The sequence below is a fragment of the Mustela putorius genome, unplaced genomic scaffold (assembly GCF_011764305.1).
Source record: "Mustela putorius furo isolate JIRA1106 unplaced genomic scaffold, ASM1176430v1.1 tig00000242_pilon_pilon_pilon, whole genome shotgun sequence".
Lineage (NCBI taxonomy): Eukaryota > Metazoa > Chordata > Mammalia > Carnivora > Mustelidae > Mustela > Mustela putorius.
This window is the reverse complement of record NW_025421325.1, coordinates 16,289,633-16,306,400: the sequence shown is the minus strand read 5'-3', so window position 1 is coordinate 16,306,400 and position 16,768 is coordinate 16,289,633. Positions and strand designations below refer to the sequence as shown.

The 16,768-nt window shown below is 49.1% G+C and overlaps 1 protein-coding gene across 3 annotated transcripts in view; it reads left to right on the top strand.

Moving 5' to 3' along the window:
- SCARA5 (scavenger receptor class A member 5) overlaps nt 1-16,768 on the top strand; it is a 119,208-nt gene that overhangs the window by 84,285 nt on the left and 18,155 nt on the right. For all 3 annotated transcript variants that reach the window (XM_013047162.2, XM_004775130.3, XM_004775129.3), the window contains exon 7: nt 1,098-1,154. In XM_013047162.2, the coding sequence (XP_012902616.1) occupies nt 1,098-1,154 (57 nt within the window). The remainder of the gene's footprint in view (nt 1-1,097; nt 1,155-16,768) is intronic.

Below are 16,768 nucleotides of genomic sequence, written 5' to 3'. Positions count from 1 at the left end.
TTCTCACCCTGTGTCTAGGAGGGTCTCTGCATATTGGATCACTGAGAACTTTTAGGCTTCTTTCTAGTGATTAAACAGGCTGAGGTTTTCCTCCCTTTTACAGAGGACATTTTTTTAAAAAAATTATTTTAAAATAGACTACAAAAGTAGTACATGCTTGTTAAAAAAATGTGACAATACAGAAGTATGTAAAGTATAAACTAAAAAGGGAGTCCCCTCCCTGAGTCCCTTACGCTATGACTCTTTAGAGTAACTACTGTAAACACTTTGGGGAACACCCTGCCAGATCTTTTTCTAAGCATATTCATATTTACGTATATGATTACCTTGGGGTGCTTTGTTTTGTTCTGTTTTCAAATCTTGGATCACATAGGCATCCTTCCCCAGAACTTGCTGGCTGGCTTCTTGCACCAGACCATATGCCACAGGATTTTGACTTACAGATATCTTTCTGGAAGTACTTGGAATAGAATTCCCTGGTCATTTTAGTTAGTGTTCCCTCAAGAGGTGTCAGGACCTTCTACTTCTTTGGAACGTAAGATGCTAGCTGGAAAAAGAGCTCTGTCCTTTCAACCACATCCTGAGAAGGAAACTCTACAGTGTGCCCGGAAGCTCTCTCCCATGTTTCCCAGACTCCCCCAGCCCCCACGGTAAATCTGCCTGATGTATAACCTCTGTCTTCCCAAAGTAACTGAAGACCTTTCCCCATCTTTTCCTCCTGTGCTTGTTACAGCAAACTTGGCCATGTAATTCTAAAACCTTGACTACTTACTAGAAATAGCTTTGCCCTGTCTTGTTCCCATTGAATACCACGACTCTAGCCTGTGCTGGTAGACTCTGCTCTTCCACACTTTAATTAAGAGGGAACGAAATTTCTCAGGTGAACCCCCGACCTCCTTCTGGGGTGACCAAAGCATGCAGCATAATAGACTCAAGCTCTTATCTTTCCTTCCCTGCCAGGCCCTCCAGGGCTGGGGGCTCCTGGTGAGAATTTCTCAGGTCTTGGGTCTTGGGTTAATTCATCTCTTGCACATAATATTTTATCCATGGTCAGGATTTATTTCCACTCTAATGTCAATTTTCCTCCTCTGTGTCAGGTGACCGAGGCCCAAAAGGAGAGAAAGGAGACAAAGGGGACAGAGCAGGAGATGCTGGTAAGGACATTCTATTGGGGTTACTGGATTCTGGGGCAGCTGGCATCCAAGCAGCCCCAAACATTTGGGAGATGGGAGGTTGGAACCATGGGCCAGGGCTCCGGTGTCAGGAGCTCCCTACCCCCACCCCCAGTTTCAAGGCTCTGCTGGCCCAGTAAGAGACAGCTATACTCCAGGGGACACAATCCACGCTTCCAGGCATGGTATAAACCCAGTGGTTATATGGAATGATCTGGAGGCAGGCTGCCTGTGCTCCCCCCTGCCTGCCTCACGAGATAGCTAAATAATCTCTGCACCTCAGTTTCCTCATCTATAGAATGGGGATAAGAAGAATCCTTACTTCATAGGATCATTGTGAGAATTAAATGAGTTAATTCACATAAAGTGCTTATTACAATGCCTAGACTGTGGTTAGGACTCAGGATGTGTTGAATATTATTATTCTGTGTGATACCCAGAAATTAGTTCAGACATGCTGACTTCCCTGGTGCTTACATGGGGAAAGGTGCAGAGGAAAAGCAGAATCCCTTTTGTTCTCCTCCTTTGCCATGCACTGAGCAATGATGTTGGCGATCTCATAGTTGGGCAGAGCACCGAGTCTAGAAATGGCGGGCTTTCTGACGAGGGTTCTCCCTCACATGTTGACAAGGGAGGCCAGCCTATCTCGTTATGACACTCTTCTCTAGGGTTTCTTCCTCCTACTCCCCTCCTGCAAAAAGGGCTACATATATAACCTCAGAGATATTATCAGAGAAGAATGAGTCTCCTAGCCAAGTTTTAACAAAATACCAGCATATGGAATTTGCTGGACTCTGGAATGCTGCCATTCCTGGTGAAGCCATGAGCAAATGATCTTCTTCTGGGGCATCTGTGCTCCAGTCCTGGCTCTTTAGGAAGACCGGGCTTGGGGAAAGAGCACCTGCACCCAGGTTCCGCTGTGACACTCAGCGACCGATGCCACTGCACATTCATACACCGGACCCAGACCAAGCGTTTCCCAAAGGCTGGTCTTTAGTTATAGGAGTAAAATGACACTTCCATCCCAGTCATGCAGGACCAGGAAGGAGACCTCTCTCCTAAGTAGCACCTTTTTCCAAGATCTCTTGAAACTTGAACTTGCCTCCTACTTCCTCTGGCCTTCTCTTTCCCAGGGTAGTGATTCAGGATCAGACAGGAGAGGTGCCTGGGTGGCTCAGTCATGTGATCTGGGTGGCTGAGTCACGTGCCTTCAGCTCAGGTTGTGATCTGAGATTGAGACCTGAGTGGGTCTCCCTGCTCAGCGGGGAGTCTGCTTCTCCCTCTCCTCCTCCTCCACCTCTACCCCACTTGTGATCTCTCTCCCAAATAAATAAGTAAAATCTTAAAAAAAAAAAAAAAAGGATCAAACAGGAAAAATGTACAAAATAAATAAAATCTTAAAAAAAAAAGGATCAAACAGGAAAAATGCACGTGACAGCACTTTGTCACTCTGAAGCGGTGGCCATACCTGAGGACAAGCTATGCCTAGGCTTCCTGGGCTCACTACATCCACCTTACCTTAGATGCTAGAATCCACAGAATAATTCAGGCGGTGCAGCCTTTCTAGTCCTTAGCCCCTTTCTAGGGCAGCCACGGGTTTAAGTGGGAGTGTCCTGGCTTGATGAGGAGACCTGATGGACTTTGCTAGGAGCCAAAAGGAGAGTTTTGAAGACAAAAGAAGGGAGTCTGGCTGTGATCTAGGACATCTGCGACAGATCCGATTCACACTTATCTAATGGACTGGGCACTGTACTTTGTCTTTGGGGTGCTGCCTTCTGCTCTGTGTGGTGCCTGCTTTCTGAGGGGAGGCTGCCAGTATAGCTGAGGAGGACTGTGGCATTTAGCTCTGTGAAATAAGAAATTCCTGATGGGAGGGGCAGGCAGGGAGGAACTGTGGAAAGATGACCTTTGAGAGGGAGATCAGCAATGCTCCCTGCATAGCAGGGGGTTCTTGTCAGGAACTCTTTGGCAACGATTACTCAGTCAACTTGAGAGGAGAGAGGAGGTCTCTGCTAGCCTGGGAAGAGGTGCTGGTTGCCAGTCCCCATTAATCCAAAAAAGACTCTTTCATTACTATTTACCTCGCTTCTCTGGGCCAGGCTGGCTGGGCTCTGCGATGGGATTGGGCTGTGGGGCTGAGGGCTTAGTGTGGGGAGCTGAGCCACAGCGGTGTGGGGCTCTCACAGGCGTGGGTGGGGAGCAGGGGGGAAAGGCGTCGTGTCCACTTGGCCCTGGAGTCTCTGGACCGCACCACAAGAGGCTGATGTCAGCTCAGGACAGCCCGTCCCCAGGGAATGACAGTGTTCTTTCCTGCCCTGAAGAGGCTACGCCCTCCCTGGAGCCCAGAGCTCAGATGGTGGCCTTGACGCAAAGCTCTAAGCTTTTCATGGCAGTCTCCTGACAGGACCCAAAAATATCTCCATGGGTGATGGACCTGGAAAGGGAGCTGGCTCAGCAGAGACGCTTCACAGATGGGAAGCTTTACACAGGGTGCAGAGGAACATGGGAGTCACATAGGATGCATAGGACGTAAGTGGTGGGCCAGCCAGCCTCTGCTTCCAGAGGCTTTCAGTGGAAAGCAAACTCTCCCAAAGCAGGAGCTGAGGCAGAACAGAAAAGCCAAGCCTCTGGCTTCTCCAATTCTGGAATGAAATCTTAGGACCCCATCTTGAAGAGTCAGCCCCTAGTGAGTCCCTTACCTGGAGATACGGATTTAAGGAAACCTTTGACTTAATTAGGGACTGCCCCACACGAGGGGTGAGAGTGTTGCTTTCCCATGGCCTCCACCCTATGGCCTGCTTCTGACCACACCAAACCCAGACTCTGGGTTTGGTTTTTAAGGATCTCCAGCCCAATAGGCGTTAACTGGATCCCTGAGACCCAGGAGGAGGAAGCCAAGGATCATCTTTCAGGAAAGTGTGGAAATTCTGATGAGCACTGAGTACCCGCTTCTGGGAGGTTCTGTCATTCCCAGAGCCCAGGGCAGCCCCACCATATGATCTAACAGGAGGGAGAAAGGATGCAGCCCCAGAGCTCTGGCCTCCTCCACAAAGGAACACGGTGGAGGAAGAACCTTCCTCAGGTAACCCGGCCTGGGGAAGCTTTACCAAACACCTCCCACCTTTAGCAGTAAAAACCTAAAGTTCCAGCAGGTGGGGATATTACTACATAAAGGGATTGATGAGGGACCCAAGTTACACACCCCACAGGTCAGAATCCGAAACTGGGGGCTTTCCTTTGACGAGGGCGTTACAGAGGATTTCTTGGGACCGTGTTTTGAGTCAATATTAAAATATTTTTCAGAATAGGATCTTGCAATTGTTTACCTATGCTTTGATCTGGAGTCATATGATTCTAGAGCCAAATGGGGTTTCAGGCCGACTCCTCTCCTGTTCCAGAGCGCCCCCCCCCCAACTTCCCTACCCCCTGTTCATTGAACAGGGACCATGAACGGAGAGCTGGAGAGAATCCCCACATTCCATGGCCAGGTCATGGTTCAGACTGAGTCTAGAATCCAGATCTCCTGATTTCTGCTTTATAAGAGGTCAAGTTTTCTTTTCTTTTCTTTTCTTTTTTTTTAAGGTAAGGCTGATATCAGTCATTCGGTTAGATGTTTGGCTTTTGGGAATTTGGCCAGGAAAAAAAAAGTTACATATACATATCTCAAGACAGAAAGACATTTGTTTTATTCTCATATATGGTCCATTTACAGGAAAAATAAATAATATTTTTGCAGCTCAGGGGCGGGTTAAGGATCCAGTTTTGTTTAAGTCTCACAGCATGAATTTAAAGCAGGATATAAGTTCCAATTGTTTGAAAACTTTTCCTCAATTTGGTTTCCCGTGGAAAAAAAATATGCAGAATGACCTGGGGTAAATTCTAAGTCAGTGCTTGCTGATAGTTCTCAGTGGCATCTCAGAAAACCTGAAAAATATTTAACACGCTGTAACGTGTTTTCAGTATTTAGAGAAGTAAGTTTGCAGGGTGGGGAAGAGCCGTGAGCCCCCTGTTGTGTAGTGTAAGCTCAAAAGAAATTAACTGGGAGGTGATTTCTGGGCAATTTTTTCCACAGCTGCTGAAATATTTCCGTCTCTGTGTTAGAATAAGGAATGCAAAGAGTCCTTCAGAGTGCATGAACTCCCTTCTTCCCATGCCTGCACTTACACTTAGCTGCCCCAGGGTGCCCGGGGAATCCGTTTGGCACCTGAAGTTAGCATTCTTGTTGGCCAGTAGAGACGGAGCTTCTAGACCTTTTCTATGCAAATACATTTCTTTATTAACGTAACTGCGTACATATCTGTAATTTCTTATACAACGTTAACACCACAGCAACAACACACTCTAAAAGTAAACCGCATTTCTAAGAAAAATTAACCACTCACATAATACTACTCTCAGCCATGTAACTCGAACGGAGAGGAGTCAAGTTTCTGTGCACAATATTTCCCTAACTTTTCACAGTACTATTCAGGAGACATGGCTCTGTCGGCTTTCGAGGGAGGGGGAGGCTAATGGTAGGGAAGAAGGAAGCTGCCCAAGGTCACCAGAGTTCATAAAGGACAGAGCCAGCTTCTAAGTCAGGCCTGTCAGACCTTGAGCCCACTCTCCATCCTTTGCTGCCTCCTGGGACTACCTTTTATTCTCTTTGGCCTTTGACAGCTTGGAGTCTTCGTGGGCCACTGTCTATTTTCAGTGGGTTTGATATGCAAGTGCTAATTCTCACTTCGAAGCTCTTCTTTCCTGTCTCATAGTTTGCTTACTTTCACCACACCTTGACCACCTGTGGCTCCACAATAGGCCAGAGCCCAGTTTTCACACCGGGGGTTCTGCATCTACCAGCAAAGCCCTGCCCTGGCCTGCTTCCCCTGTTCCCTCGGACTGGGTCACCCGAGCCCACGGGCCTGCCTGATGTAACTAACATCCACGGCTGCACCGGCACACAGCAGGCTCTGTTCCCTCACACACCCGTTCAGGTCGCATAACCCTTCCTTCCTTCTCTTTATCCTCACACAGCGTGGGTGGGACAGATGCATGTGTGGAGATGGGGACAAGTTTGTGTGTGTGGAGATAGTCAAGTGTCTCCTCCCCTAAGTTTATGTCTAGTGACTGAAAATACATAGGGACACAGGGTCTACTTGGAAAAGGTGTCCCACGGCAAACCCTGCTTTCAGTCCAGGCTGAGGCAGAATGGGAGGCGCCAGAGAGCCAGAAATGAGCAACCAGGACCTGTCTGTATGGATGAGAGAATAGGATAGAAACTGAGCAGGAATGACAGAGACAGCAAAGGCCAGAAGCCCGTGGGTCAGAAATGGGCTGGTGTGGAACAGGCTATGGAAGGGACAAGAAGTGAGACAGATCGACCTCCCTCACTTCCATCATAAAGAAAAGACAGAAACGTGACAAGAAGGAAACATTTAGGGAGGAGAGCATTGCTTTATTCTCTTCTTTGGCAAACTGGTACTGAGGAACTGGCTGGCCGCTGGGGAACCAAAGAGGAGTCAGGTCTGGCCTCATCTTGAAGAGCTTACTGTCTAGCACGTGAGAAAGACTCACAAACACACGATCACAGTGGCTTGTGGTGAGGACTATCGTAGATGTTATATATGGAGGTGAATCCTGCCTGTTCCTATGGGAATCACTTGATAAGGTGTCTTTGACAAAATGGCATCCAACAGGTGGGTGTGGAAGGCCCAGGTATTCCAGGTAAAGAGAACCATGCATGAAACAGGAGAGCATTGCCCAATAACCCAAACAGTTTGGTGAGATGAGATTTATGGCCTGAGAGGTATATGGGGGTGAGTGGTCAGGAGTTTAGGGTTGACCTCTGGGCATTGGGAAGCCAGAATGGGTGTAAGCAGGGAGTGACACGGCTGCAACAGGAGGTGACTGGCCAGGCGGAGAAGCACACTGGAGCTGGGACCAAAGGGTCACAAGTCAAGGTCATGAAAATGAAGCCTCAGCCATCTGCAGTGAACCTCAACTCTGAGACCAAGGCCAGGATCACAGTAGGCAGACTCTCCCTCCCCCTGGAAAAGTCCATATTCCAAGTCCACGTTTCTCCGCTCCTCTTGCTCCTTCTCTTGGCGGAGCTGCTCCCCTTTTAGAAAGTCCTCCGGAGAAGATGAGACGTGAGCTCTAGAGGAGCAGTACAGGTTGCAGAGTAACAAGCCTGAGACCCAAGTCCCCTCTGGCCCCACTGGCAAGGCAGCACAGAGGCCAGGCCCTCAGCCTCCCCTACAGCAATGTCCTCATTTTTTTTTTTCTTTTTTTAACCTCCTATTCTCTGCAGAGGATTGGATCTGGCCTACCAGACATTCTGGTTTGCCAAGAGTTTATCTTAAGCCTTCCAAAAACAAATCTACCGACTTTTCCTGAAAGCTTCCTAGTGACCCCTTCCAGGAGAGCTTTAAATCGCTATGTGCAGAAAACAGTTCAATTTAGATTAATCCGTGCTGCCCTTGGTGTGACTGGCTTAAAATCAATTCAGGAGGGCCTGGAAAAAACAAAAGATCTGGCTCCTTTAAGAAACCAGGTGGTAGAGTGGGGGTGGTGGGGGGTGGTTGGGGGGCAGCTGCCTGCGAGTACTGGAGTGCTTGGCATGGAAGCTATTGGTGTCTTCTGAAAGGGGAGCCAGTAAGAGCTGCAATGTGGGTCTGGTGAGGAAAACCTGCTTGGGTGAGGAGAAACAGAGCCCCTCTGCAGGAATGGGTGCTCGCTGGGAGGCAGAAGGGTGCTAAGAGGTCATTAGCAAGCTCGCGATAAGCTCTATTCTCATAATAAAGTATGTGAGAGAAAAGAAAATTATAAGGAAGAGAATAAACATATATACACGGAATGGTATTGTATTTATTGGAAAATACCTGCGTATAAGTGAACCCACGTGGTTCAAAACCGTGTTGTTCAAGGGGCAACTGTACCCCAATTCTGCAGACAAGCTAAGTGAAAGCAGGACCCAACCGAGGGCCCTTGCCAAGGGCGAGCTGGAACAGAAGCAAGCCCTGGTTTGCAGCTAATGTTAGGAATTTGGGATGAGGTGTGTCAATGAAATTTGGGAAGGTTTGCTCCTTCTAACTGACCATGCGTGGGGCTCTTTCATACTGCCAGCAGAGGTCGATTGTTCCCGAAGCACCTACTTGTTTCATGGTGAGAGAGCAAGGGAGCATCACATGCCCTGTCTTTGTTGCTCTTATTACCCACATTTAGCTGACACTGCTGTCTTCGTCCTTCCAAGAGGAGTCTAGAAGCAGCCCCCACAAGGACTGGCATTCCCAGTTCCCTGGCAAACACATGGTGATTTCTGGGATTTGCCCCAAAGAAAACTTTTTTTTTTAAATATTTTATTTATTTGAGAGAGAGAGAGAGAGAGAGCATGCGGGGGTGGGCAGAGAGAGAGGAAGAAGCAGAGTCCTCACCGAGCAGGAAGCCGGACATGGGGCTCGATCCCAGGACCCTGGGATCATGACCTAAGCTGAAGGCAGACGCTTCACCGGTTGAGCCACCCAGATGCCTGTGAAGAAAACTCTTTTTGTAATACAGACCTCAGGCTGAAGGTGAACAGCGAATTTTCTGTAACAACACCACCTTGGAACCATGGAAGAACTGAAGTTCTGGTCTTTGATGTGGGTTTTGTATGAAGAAGTTTTCAGTTGAGGCATACATTAAAACCAGGCGTGGTTGAACTGTTTATGGAGAAAGCAGCTCAAACAAACTTAGGAATTGTTCTTAATCCCACCCCCCCTGCTCTCCCTGCTCTGATGTTGGAGGTCGAGCCTGCCCAAGGCCCTGCAGATTGAACCTGGGAGGTCTGCATGGGGGCTTTGTGACGTCACTGAGTCAGCCATAGCCGCCTCTGTATTAAATACATGGCTCTGCTTCCCGTCCTGCCCTTGGACAACGGTGAACACCGCTGGGGTGTCCTTGGAACCAGTTATCGAGAGGGACTTCCCTGAGTCCTGGCCTTCTGCCTGTCTCCGAAAGCTCACTGTTGTAGAGTTCTGATGGGAGAAAGAGAAGATGAAAGCAGGAGGCCAGGCCTGTGGACATCCTGGGAGGTCTTGTGGATGGTGTGGTGTAGAGGCGGGGGTCACGGCTGGCTTCCTCACTGACTCAAATGCTGGGCCAGTCCCTTGCCACAGGGCCTCCGTCCTTGCCCCCCCCCCCATTCTCTTCTACCCCCAGCATGATCCTTGGGTCTTAGGTTGAGTTCAACTATTTCTTGAGAATCAAGCACCCCAGTCACGGAGCTCACATGTATTTCTGAATAACTTTCTAAAGCATGGACCAGATGGGGAAACTCTGCTGAGAGGTCAGATTACTCGCCCGAGGTCATAAATCTAGAAAGAGGTGTACATGGTGCTGGAGGCAGGCTCTGCCTTCAAGAAGTTACAGTAGCAGCGCTGGGAAGCATCCCAGCCAAGGACTCTCAGACCCTGAACTTGAAGGAGAATGGAACTGAGAGAGGAGACAGGGCAGGGTGGGGACAGTGTGGGTGAGGGCAGAGGGGAAAGTACCTTTTTAACAAAGGCCACCCATCCTGGACAGGGGACCTGGAGGTAAAGGTGGCAGGTCCACAAAGACTTTAGAGGAATGCCATATAAACTTTGGAGCCTCCTACAGCTACAGGCATGATAAAATGAGAGTTCAGTGGTTTTAACTTTCTCCCAGCTCAACTGCATTTCTTTCTCCTCCTAAAGGCCTGTTGCCACTCACTGACCCTTCACTGCCCTTTGAGATGCCCAAGAGCAAAAACAGGGCAAAGAACTCTACCTCTCCACTGGGCTGCCCAGTAAATTCCCATAAATCCCCCTCTAGGCATTCCCACTATGATGGGGTGAGCTCCTGGTTCAGGGCTGGGTGGGAAAAGCATTTATTATTTGATCATCAAATTTGACACATCAGAGTGAACTTCTACGAGGAGCTGGGCAGCCATGAGCAAGGCATTGGAGAAAGAAAATCAGACCAGACTAGCTCCCAGTTTCCAAAAGAACAGGCAACAGAGTTGGGAAGACCAACGTTAAAAACAGTTTAAAAAAAAAAAAATCCAGTGTACTAAGCTCAGTGCTAATTTGGGAGTATCTGTGCTGCTCTTTCTACAAAGCAAAGGCCCAAGGACCCCATGAGAGCCCCAAGTATGCCCCTGGGGTTGGAGACAGACCCTAGTGTGGCCAGTTTACCGTGTAATACTTCCTTCCCTGACTCTCAGCTTCCCCCCCTGGAAAATGGGTATTATAAGTACCACCCTCTTGAGGGGAGGGCTGCAAAGATCAAAATGAAACCAGGGACACAAAAGTGCTTTGAAGAGGCACATGCACCATATTAAGTTAAGAGCAGATTACCACTGGGAAGTAACATTTTGTAAAACACACCCACAGGCCAGACCGCATTTTAAAAGTGATGCCCTCCAGCAGAGCTTGACCAGAAATTCCTTAGTTTGCTTGTGGGATGGCTTCTGTCCTTCCCATAAGGACCACATTTCCCACAGATGTCAGGGCAGAGAGCAGTGTCCTGTCTAGAGAAGGTCGGAGCCCAGCGTCCCCCACCTCGGGGAGGTGGGGTGCAGATCCCCTGTGCTGAGGGCTGGCGGGGGCCACGGGGAGTTCTTTCTTCACAAGAGAAAGAAAAGTTCAACTTCCTTAATGGGCAGATGGTCCAAATTATCCCCGGGGCTCTACTCTGCAGCTGCAGAAAATCAGAGCCTATTTTCCCAGCCCCGTGTGTTTATTTCTATTCCACACAACCTCCTTTCTTTTAACTTGTTTTGCTTTGGCCTAGAAGGCAGGATAAACAAACGGAAGAGAGCTGTGATGTTTCGGACTCAGGCTGGGTTTTCCTCCTCTTCTAGCCTTTAGAAGCAAAGTGCCCTGGGCTCCAGGGGGCCCTTCTGATGCACAGCCAAGCAGGGTCTCCCGGAGCCCAGCCCAGTTCTGTTCCTGGAGCCCAGCAGAAAGCTGTGAATCCCATTCATACACCCGATCACTCACTCACTCAGTACAACGGGTTAAGCCCTGTGCCCACAAGTGAGGACCGACCACATTTCCCACAGATGAGGACCACAAGGGTGCTGAACAGCTTTCCCTTTCACGGAGCTTACCCTGATGAGTACACACAGACCTGAAAGAGGGAATGACGGTATAATATTGCTAATATGTGGGGAACGTGTATTGGGGCGACAGATCAGGGAAGCCCTCCTGGAAGAGGTGATTCCTATGTGTCTTACAAGGACCGACAACTGATAAGCTGTGTAGCCAGGGCTTGATCCCCGATCAGTCCTTCATGCAGTGTTTCTCTACCCCAGGTGCACAGATATTACCCAAGAATTGCTCAAAGCCCCCGCAGGGCTAGATTTTAAAGCACACCCCCCCCCCCATGATTCCTACCTGCAGCCCAGCTCTTAGAACCACCTTAACACCAAGGCTCCTGCCCTTACTCTTAAAGACACTAATTCCTGCAGACCCCGTAGGGCTGCTGGGTAGTAGGTGAAAGGCACTTTTTGTAAGAAGACAGTCGTCATTAAATTTTGTCTAAAGTATTAGCCTGGTAGTCAGCTTTGAGGTTTGAAAATGAAAGGCCTTTGCTCTTCTCCTTGGCTCTCCCTGGTAGCCGCTGTGCGACCCTGGGATAATTGCTTGGCTTCTCTGGGTGCATTTTCTCCTCTATGACATGAGATCCATGATAAGCTCATGGATCTGTCGTGAAGAATCAATGAGAGAATGCACATATGAATCACTGTGTATGGCGTCTGGCATGTCACAGGACCTGCATATGTGTTAGTTCCCTTCAGAGCCCATCCTTGATTTGAAATCTCCGAGGGGGAGTGGAGGGGTGCTGTCTAGAGCATGGCTTGGCCGTATTTGGGTTTGGGGCAGTTCTGAGCCAGAGGCAGACAAGCTCCACGGGCAGTAGACATTTCTAAGCTTCGCCCAGCCCTGGAAACTGGTTATGAGATGGCAGCCACTGGCCATTCAGCAACCTCTTAATTAAGGTGTCCTTAATTAAACTGTCCTCTCAGACCTGCTGAGGGACCCAGTGATGAAACCACTCCCTCGGTTGTGCTCTCACACAATGCCGGAGAAAGAGGAAGATATTCTGCCTTTTGCTTCCCAATAACTGTGAAACCCGAAGCATATAGAGGAAAACAAGGTAGGGAGTCATCTGGACGAAAACCCCTGGAGCCATCCAGAGATGCCAGCACGCTGTAAATGAAAACAGATCCTGGCTGTAAACTCCTAGAACGGGCTCCCACGGGAGGCAGGACGAGCCCCTGTCAAGACCGGTACGGAGTGGAGAGGATTCCTGTGTTTAAAGTGGGATCAGAGGTTCAAGACTGACATCCAGGGCTCTTTCCAGTTCTGGGGTTCAAGGATTCAGAGCCAGGCGAATCTGGACTAGACCCAGCCTGCTTTGGGAAATTGCTTTTCCTATGTATATATTTATAAGGCAAAGAGAGCAAAGAAACATTTGTTTCGAGAAGCAAAACCCCACCTATTAGATTTGTAAGGTCTGTGCTTGGAGCCCCAGAGCAGCCTCAGCCAGAGTGCTGCATTCCTGGACCATTCTGAAGCTGCTTTGCTTCAAGAGTCACATTCAGCTCGCATTAGTGAGCAGAAAGTTGCTGACAGCAGGAGTCAGACTGCTGCTGACGCCCCTTATCCCCCTCCCTTAATATACTAAGAAGCCAGGAACTGAGCTCTGGGGAGAGCAGAGGAAGTCAGGAGATGAATCCAACTGGAGGGGTGAGCCCCCCTGCCCCCACTCCCCACACAGCAGGCTGACTTCGCAAAGAAGCTTTCAAGGCTATGATCCCAGCTCAGGCGACTGTCTACCAGCCCTCCTCAGCAACCCATGAAGACCCTCAGGGTTGACGACAAGTTGCTGGGCAAAGTATGGGACAGCCAGTTGGTGGGGAGCGGGGGGCCTCCCAGTGACGGGTGCCCCTGATGTACCAAGTTCGTCACATGTGATGTGGCTCCCAACCACCCCCATTATACCCATTTTAAGAAGAAGGAGGTATAGAGAGGTTGGATCTGGCCAATAGTGGAGCCAGAATTCGAACCCTGTTCCTGAGTCCAGAACCGGGCTCTTTCTAATTTCCCCTGTTGCCTCCCCTCGGGGATTATCACCACTGTGTTCTCCTCCATCCTAATTCCCATATCCACCCAGCACCCAAGAAGCAAGTAGCTAACCAGGCCTTACTGATGCATGTCCAGGTTCTCTCTTTGGGCATCTTTGGTAGCAAGGACCAGACTCACTGGGTCACTTCAAGTAATGGCGGCTTATAGTAAGGCCACTGGGGAAGACTTTGGAAGATCACGGATCATAATACAAACAGGCCTTGTGGAGTCTAGGATGCAAAGGTCATCCAGAATTCAAGGCAGTTCTGGGGGCCACAGCAGTTGGGGTTTGTGTCTCATCTCCAATGTGGCTTATTAATTTCAGTGCCTTGAGGTTGCTTCTGATCATTTATCTCCATATCCCCCCAACTCACATTCCTAAGGGAATCTGGGTGGTCCTGCTAATCATCCTCAAGGTGGTCCAAGGTCTTGAGCCAGACTAGTCATTCATGGCATTACCCATGTGTAAGGAAGTGCTCGCAGGCAGGGAGTGTGACGTACACCTTGGCCTTGTCTAATGCCAGTCTTATCGCATCTGATGTGAGAGTTAAACAAAGCCGGATGCTAGTTAAAGTGGTCAGGACAGATCTTAAATTAGTAACATATTCTTGCAATAGAGAAGAGGCCAGTGTGAACTGAATTCAACTTCCACGTGTAGAGAAGAGACGGGGTGATTTAAAGAGAGAACGAGGGGCCCCTGGGTGGCTCAGTGGGTTAAAGCCTCTGCCTTCGGCTCAGGTCATGATCCCAGGGTCCTGGGATCGAGCCCCGCATCAGGCTCTCTGCTCAGCAGGGAGCCTGCTTCTCCCTCTCTCTCTGCCTGCTTCTCTGCCTACTTGTGATCTCTGTCTGAAAAAAATTAATAAATAAAATCTTTAAAAAAATAAATAAATAAAGAGAGAATGAGTGAAGAGGGAGTGAGTGAGTGGAGATTCAGAAGAGTCAGAAAAGTGAAAAATGACAAAAAGCAGGAAGGAGGTGGGTCCCTAGAAAACCCATCTGGGTTTGCTAACTGGTTCTTATCCAAGTTAGGCTCCTTCCCTCCCACAGAGCCTGGGAGATGGGGCCCTATCTTCAGGTGTTGCCTGGAACAAACAGTAAATTCTTTCGGAAGCCTTGAGTTTTCTAAGGCAGGCACGTTAAAGGAGGCTGGGGTCATTCCAGGGATATGGCCTTGAGCTGTTAGTAATTATGTTCTTTTTCGTTCAAGACCTCATGGGTCAAAGTTGAGGCCTCCTAGGAGCCTGCCTAGGGTTTGGTCAAGCAGAGAGTCTTTGTCAGTGATGTGCCCTTAACAACCCTGGACAGCGGGTATGACAGGTAAAGACTGTCAAGTATCTTTAAAAAGTATCTTAGTGCCTCTAGACTTAAGAACATTAGCACTGTGGCTTGATTAGCCCTCATCAGTCCCCTCCTCCTCCTCACCACACCACACCACTTGTCTTGGATCTCTCATGGTGCTGGCAGGGATGGCCTGGAATCGCCTTGTAGCATTTTTGTGCCCTGAGGAGAAGCATGGGTATATGCCTCTGTGTCCTCAGGACTGGGTCAGTACTTAGAGATCGAGCAACAGTAGGGAGTCTACAAGTAGATGCAAGATGTCTACAAGACAGCCCAAGTAGATGCAACCCAGGACCAGGGCCCCCAGTCTGTGTGTGCATGGAGAGCACATGGCCTCTATCCCAGGGTAACACCACTCCTGCCCAAGCTGATGGGATCCGTGGATGGGCACAGACCCATTTCGCATAGTCAGGCACTGAAGGTACTAGAAGCAGAGATACAGGAAAGATCCAGAGAGACGCAAGAAACATGAGGCATTCAGCTGGGGATTCCAATCATACCCACTAGCAAACTCATGCGTCCATCAACCCATCTGCCCTCCATCCCACTCGACACTGAATCAGCATCTTCAGCCAACCCGGCACCATATTAAGTATCAAGGGATCATGGACAAACAAAGCCCCGTTTCTCTGCCCAAGGGAACATGGGCTGTGTTTCCATAATTCTCAGAGACCCCAGGCTTTGCTTGAGCTCTCTCAAACAGTGCCCCAGTCTGGGGAGTGTCAGCCTGCCACCGTCTTGGTTACTGGTGTAACCTCAGACCAGCTAACTGTGTTATGGCTTAGGCGGTACTGAAAATGGTCTGTGTTGGAAGGAGCAGTGATCTAGAAAGAAAGGAATCTGATGTCCCGGTGACTGCTGGTTCCTTCTTCTCTCTGAATGTCAGTTCCCTCATCTCTGGGTGAGGGTTTGGACTCGGGAGGCCTCTGCCAGCTCTGATGTTCTGTGCTCTTATCCGTTGTAGACCATCAGTTCGTTAGTCAGGTTTAAGGGCAAAGATGACACTAATCCATCCTTAGCCCCTAGTATAATTCTGGAAGGTGGTCGGATTCCAGAAATGCATCTGGATGGATAAGTAAATGAATAATTAAAAAGAGAAATACATACATTGATGAAGACATGTATAAAAAGCTAATAAACATAATGCATCTTCAGCACCCCAAATCTGTGCACAGAAGGTGGAATCACCATGGGTTCAGTAAATATTAGCACCGTTCTCAAAAGCTAAGGCTGGTTTCTCTTTCCCCTACCCTGGAAACAGAGACACGGTCATCTTCAAATACAAACTCGGCAGTTGCTGCACTTCACAAGGACATCCCCGCATTCTTGGTCCTCCCATAAGGCATAGGAGAAGCCAAACTGTTCCTACGAATTGAGTGTAGAAGCATTATAATTCAAGGGTTAAAGGAATTATTTTTAATGTGACTCTCCATCAAAAGGCATCTCGCATCAGAGTCATAAGGCAGAATCAGGGGACTCCCCCCGGCCCCCAGAGAGCTCAGAAAGAATGAGTGATCTCGTGAAAAATGAAGAAAGAATGGTATAGACAGAGAATTGGCTCAAGGGTTGAGTTTCAAGGTCAGGTCCCAGCTCTTCTACTTACTCCCAGCTATGAGATGACCATGGGCCAGATCCATCACCTCTCTGAGCCTCTGTATCCTCAAGTATCACACAAACAGTTTGCATGGTGTGATCTCCAAGTCCCCGGCAGCTGGCAAATTCTAGGCTTCCCCATCGTTTGAGACAATGTGATTAAAAGCAGCTCTCTGCAGTAGTCTGTAGCCCCTACTAAGCTTGGAGAAGTCATTGCTAGAGATAGCCCCAGAGTATGTAAAGATCCCCAGTCCGGACACCATGGCTTGTTCTTCTCCACGCTCTGACCCCGTCTGTGCCTCAGCACCCCTGCCCCTTGATGGAGGGGCCAGGCCAGGACTGGAGCGGATCTGGAGTCCTCCTGCAGGAGGATGGACCAGGGCCTCGTGGCAGGTCCCAGCGGTGGCCTGGGTGATAAGGGTCAGTAGAGCAGGTCAGGAAATGAGGAGGTGGGTTCTATGGTCTGGAGCTGCAGCTAGGCAGAAAGCTCCAAGCAGAGATTAGCACTACCGATGCTTTAGAAAGTTTGTTGGAGAAATGCTTGATCCTTTT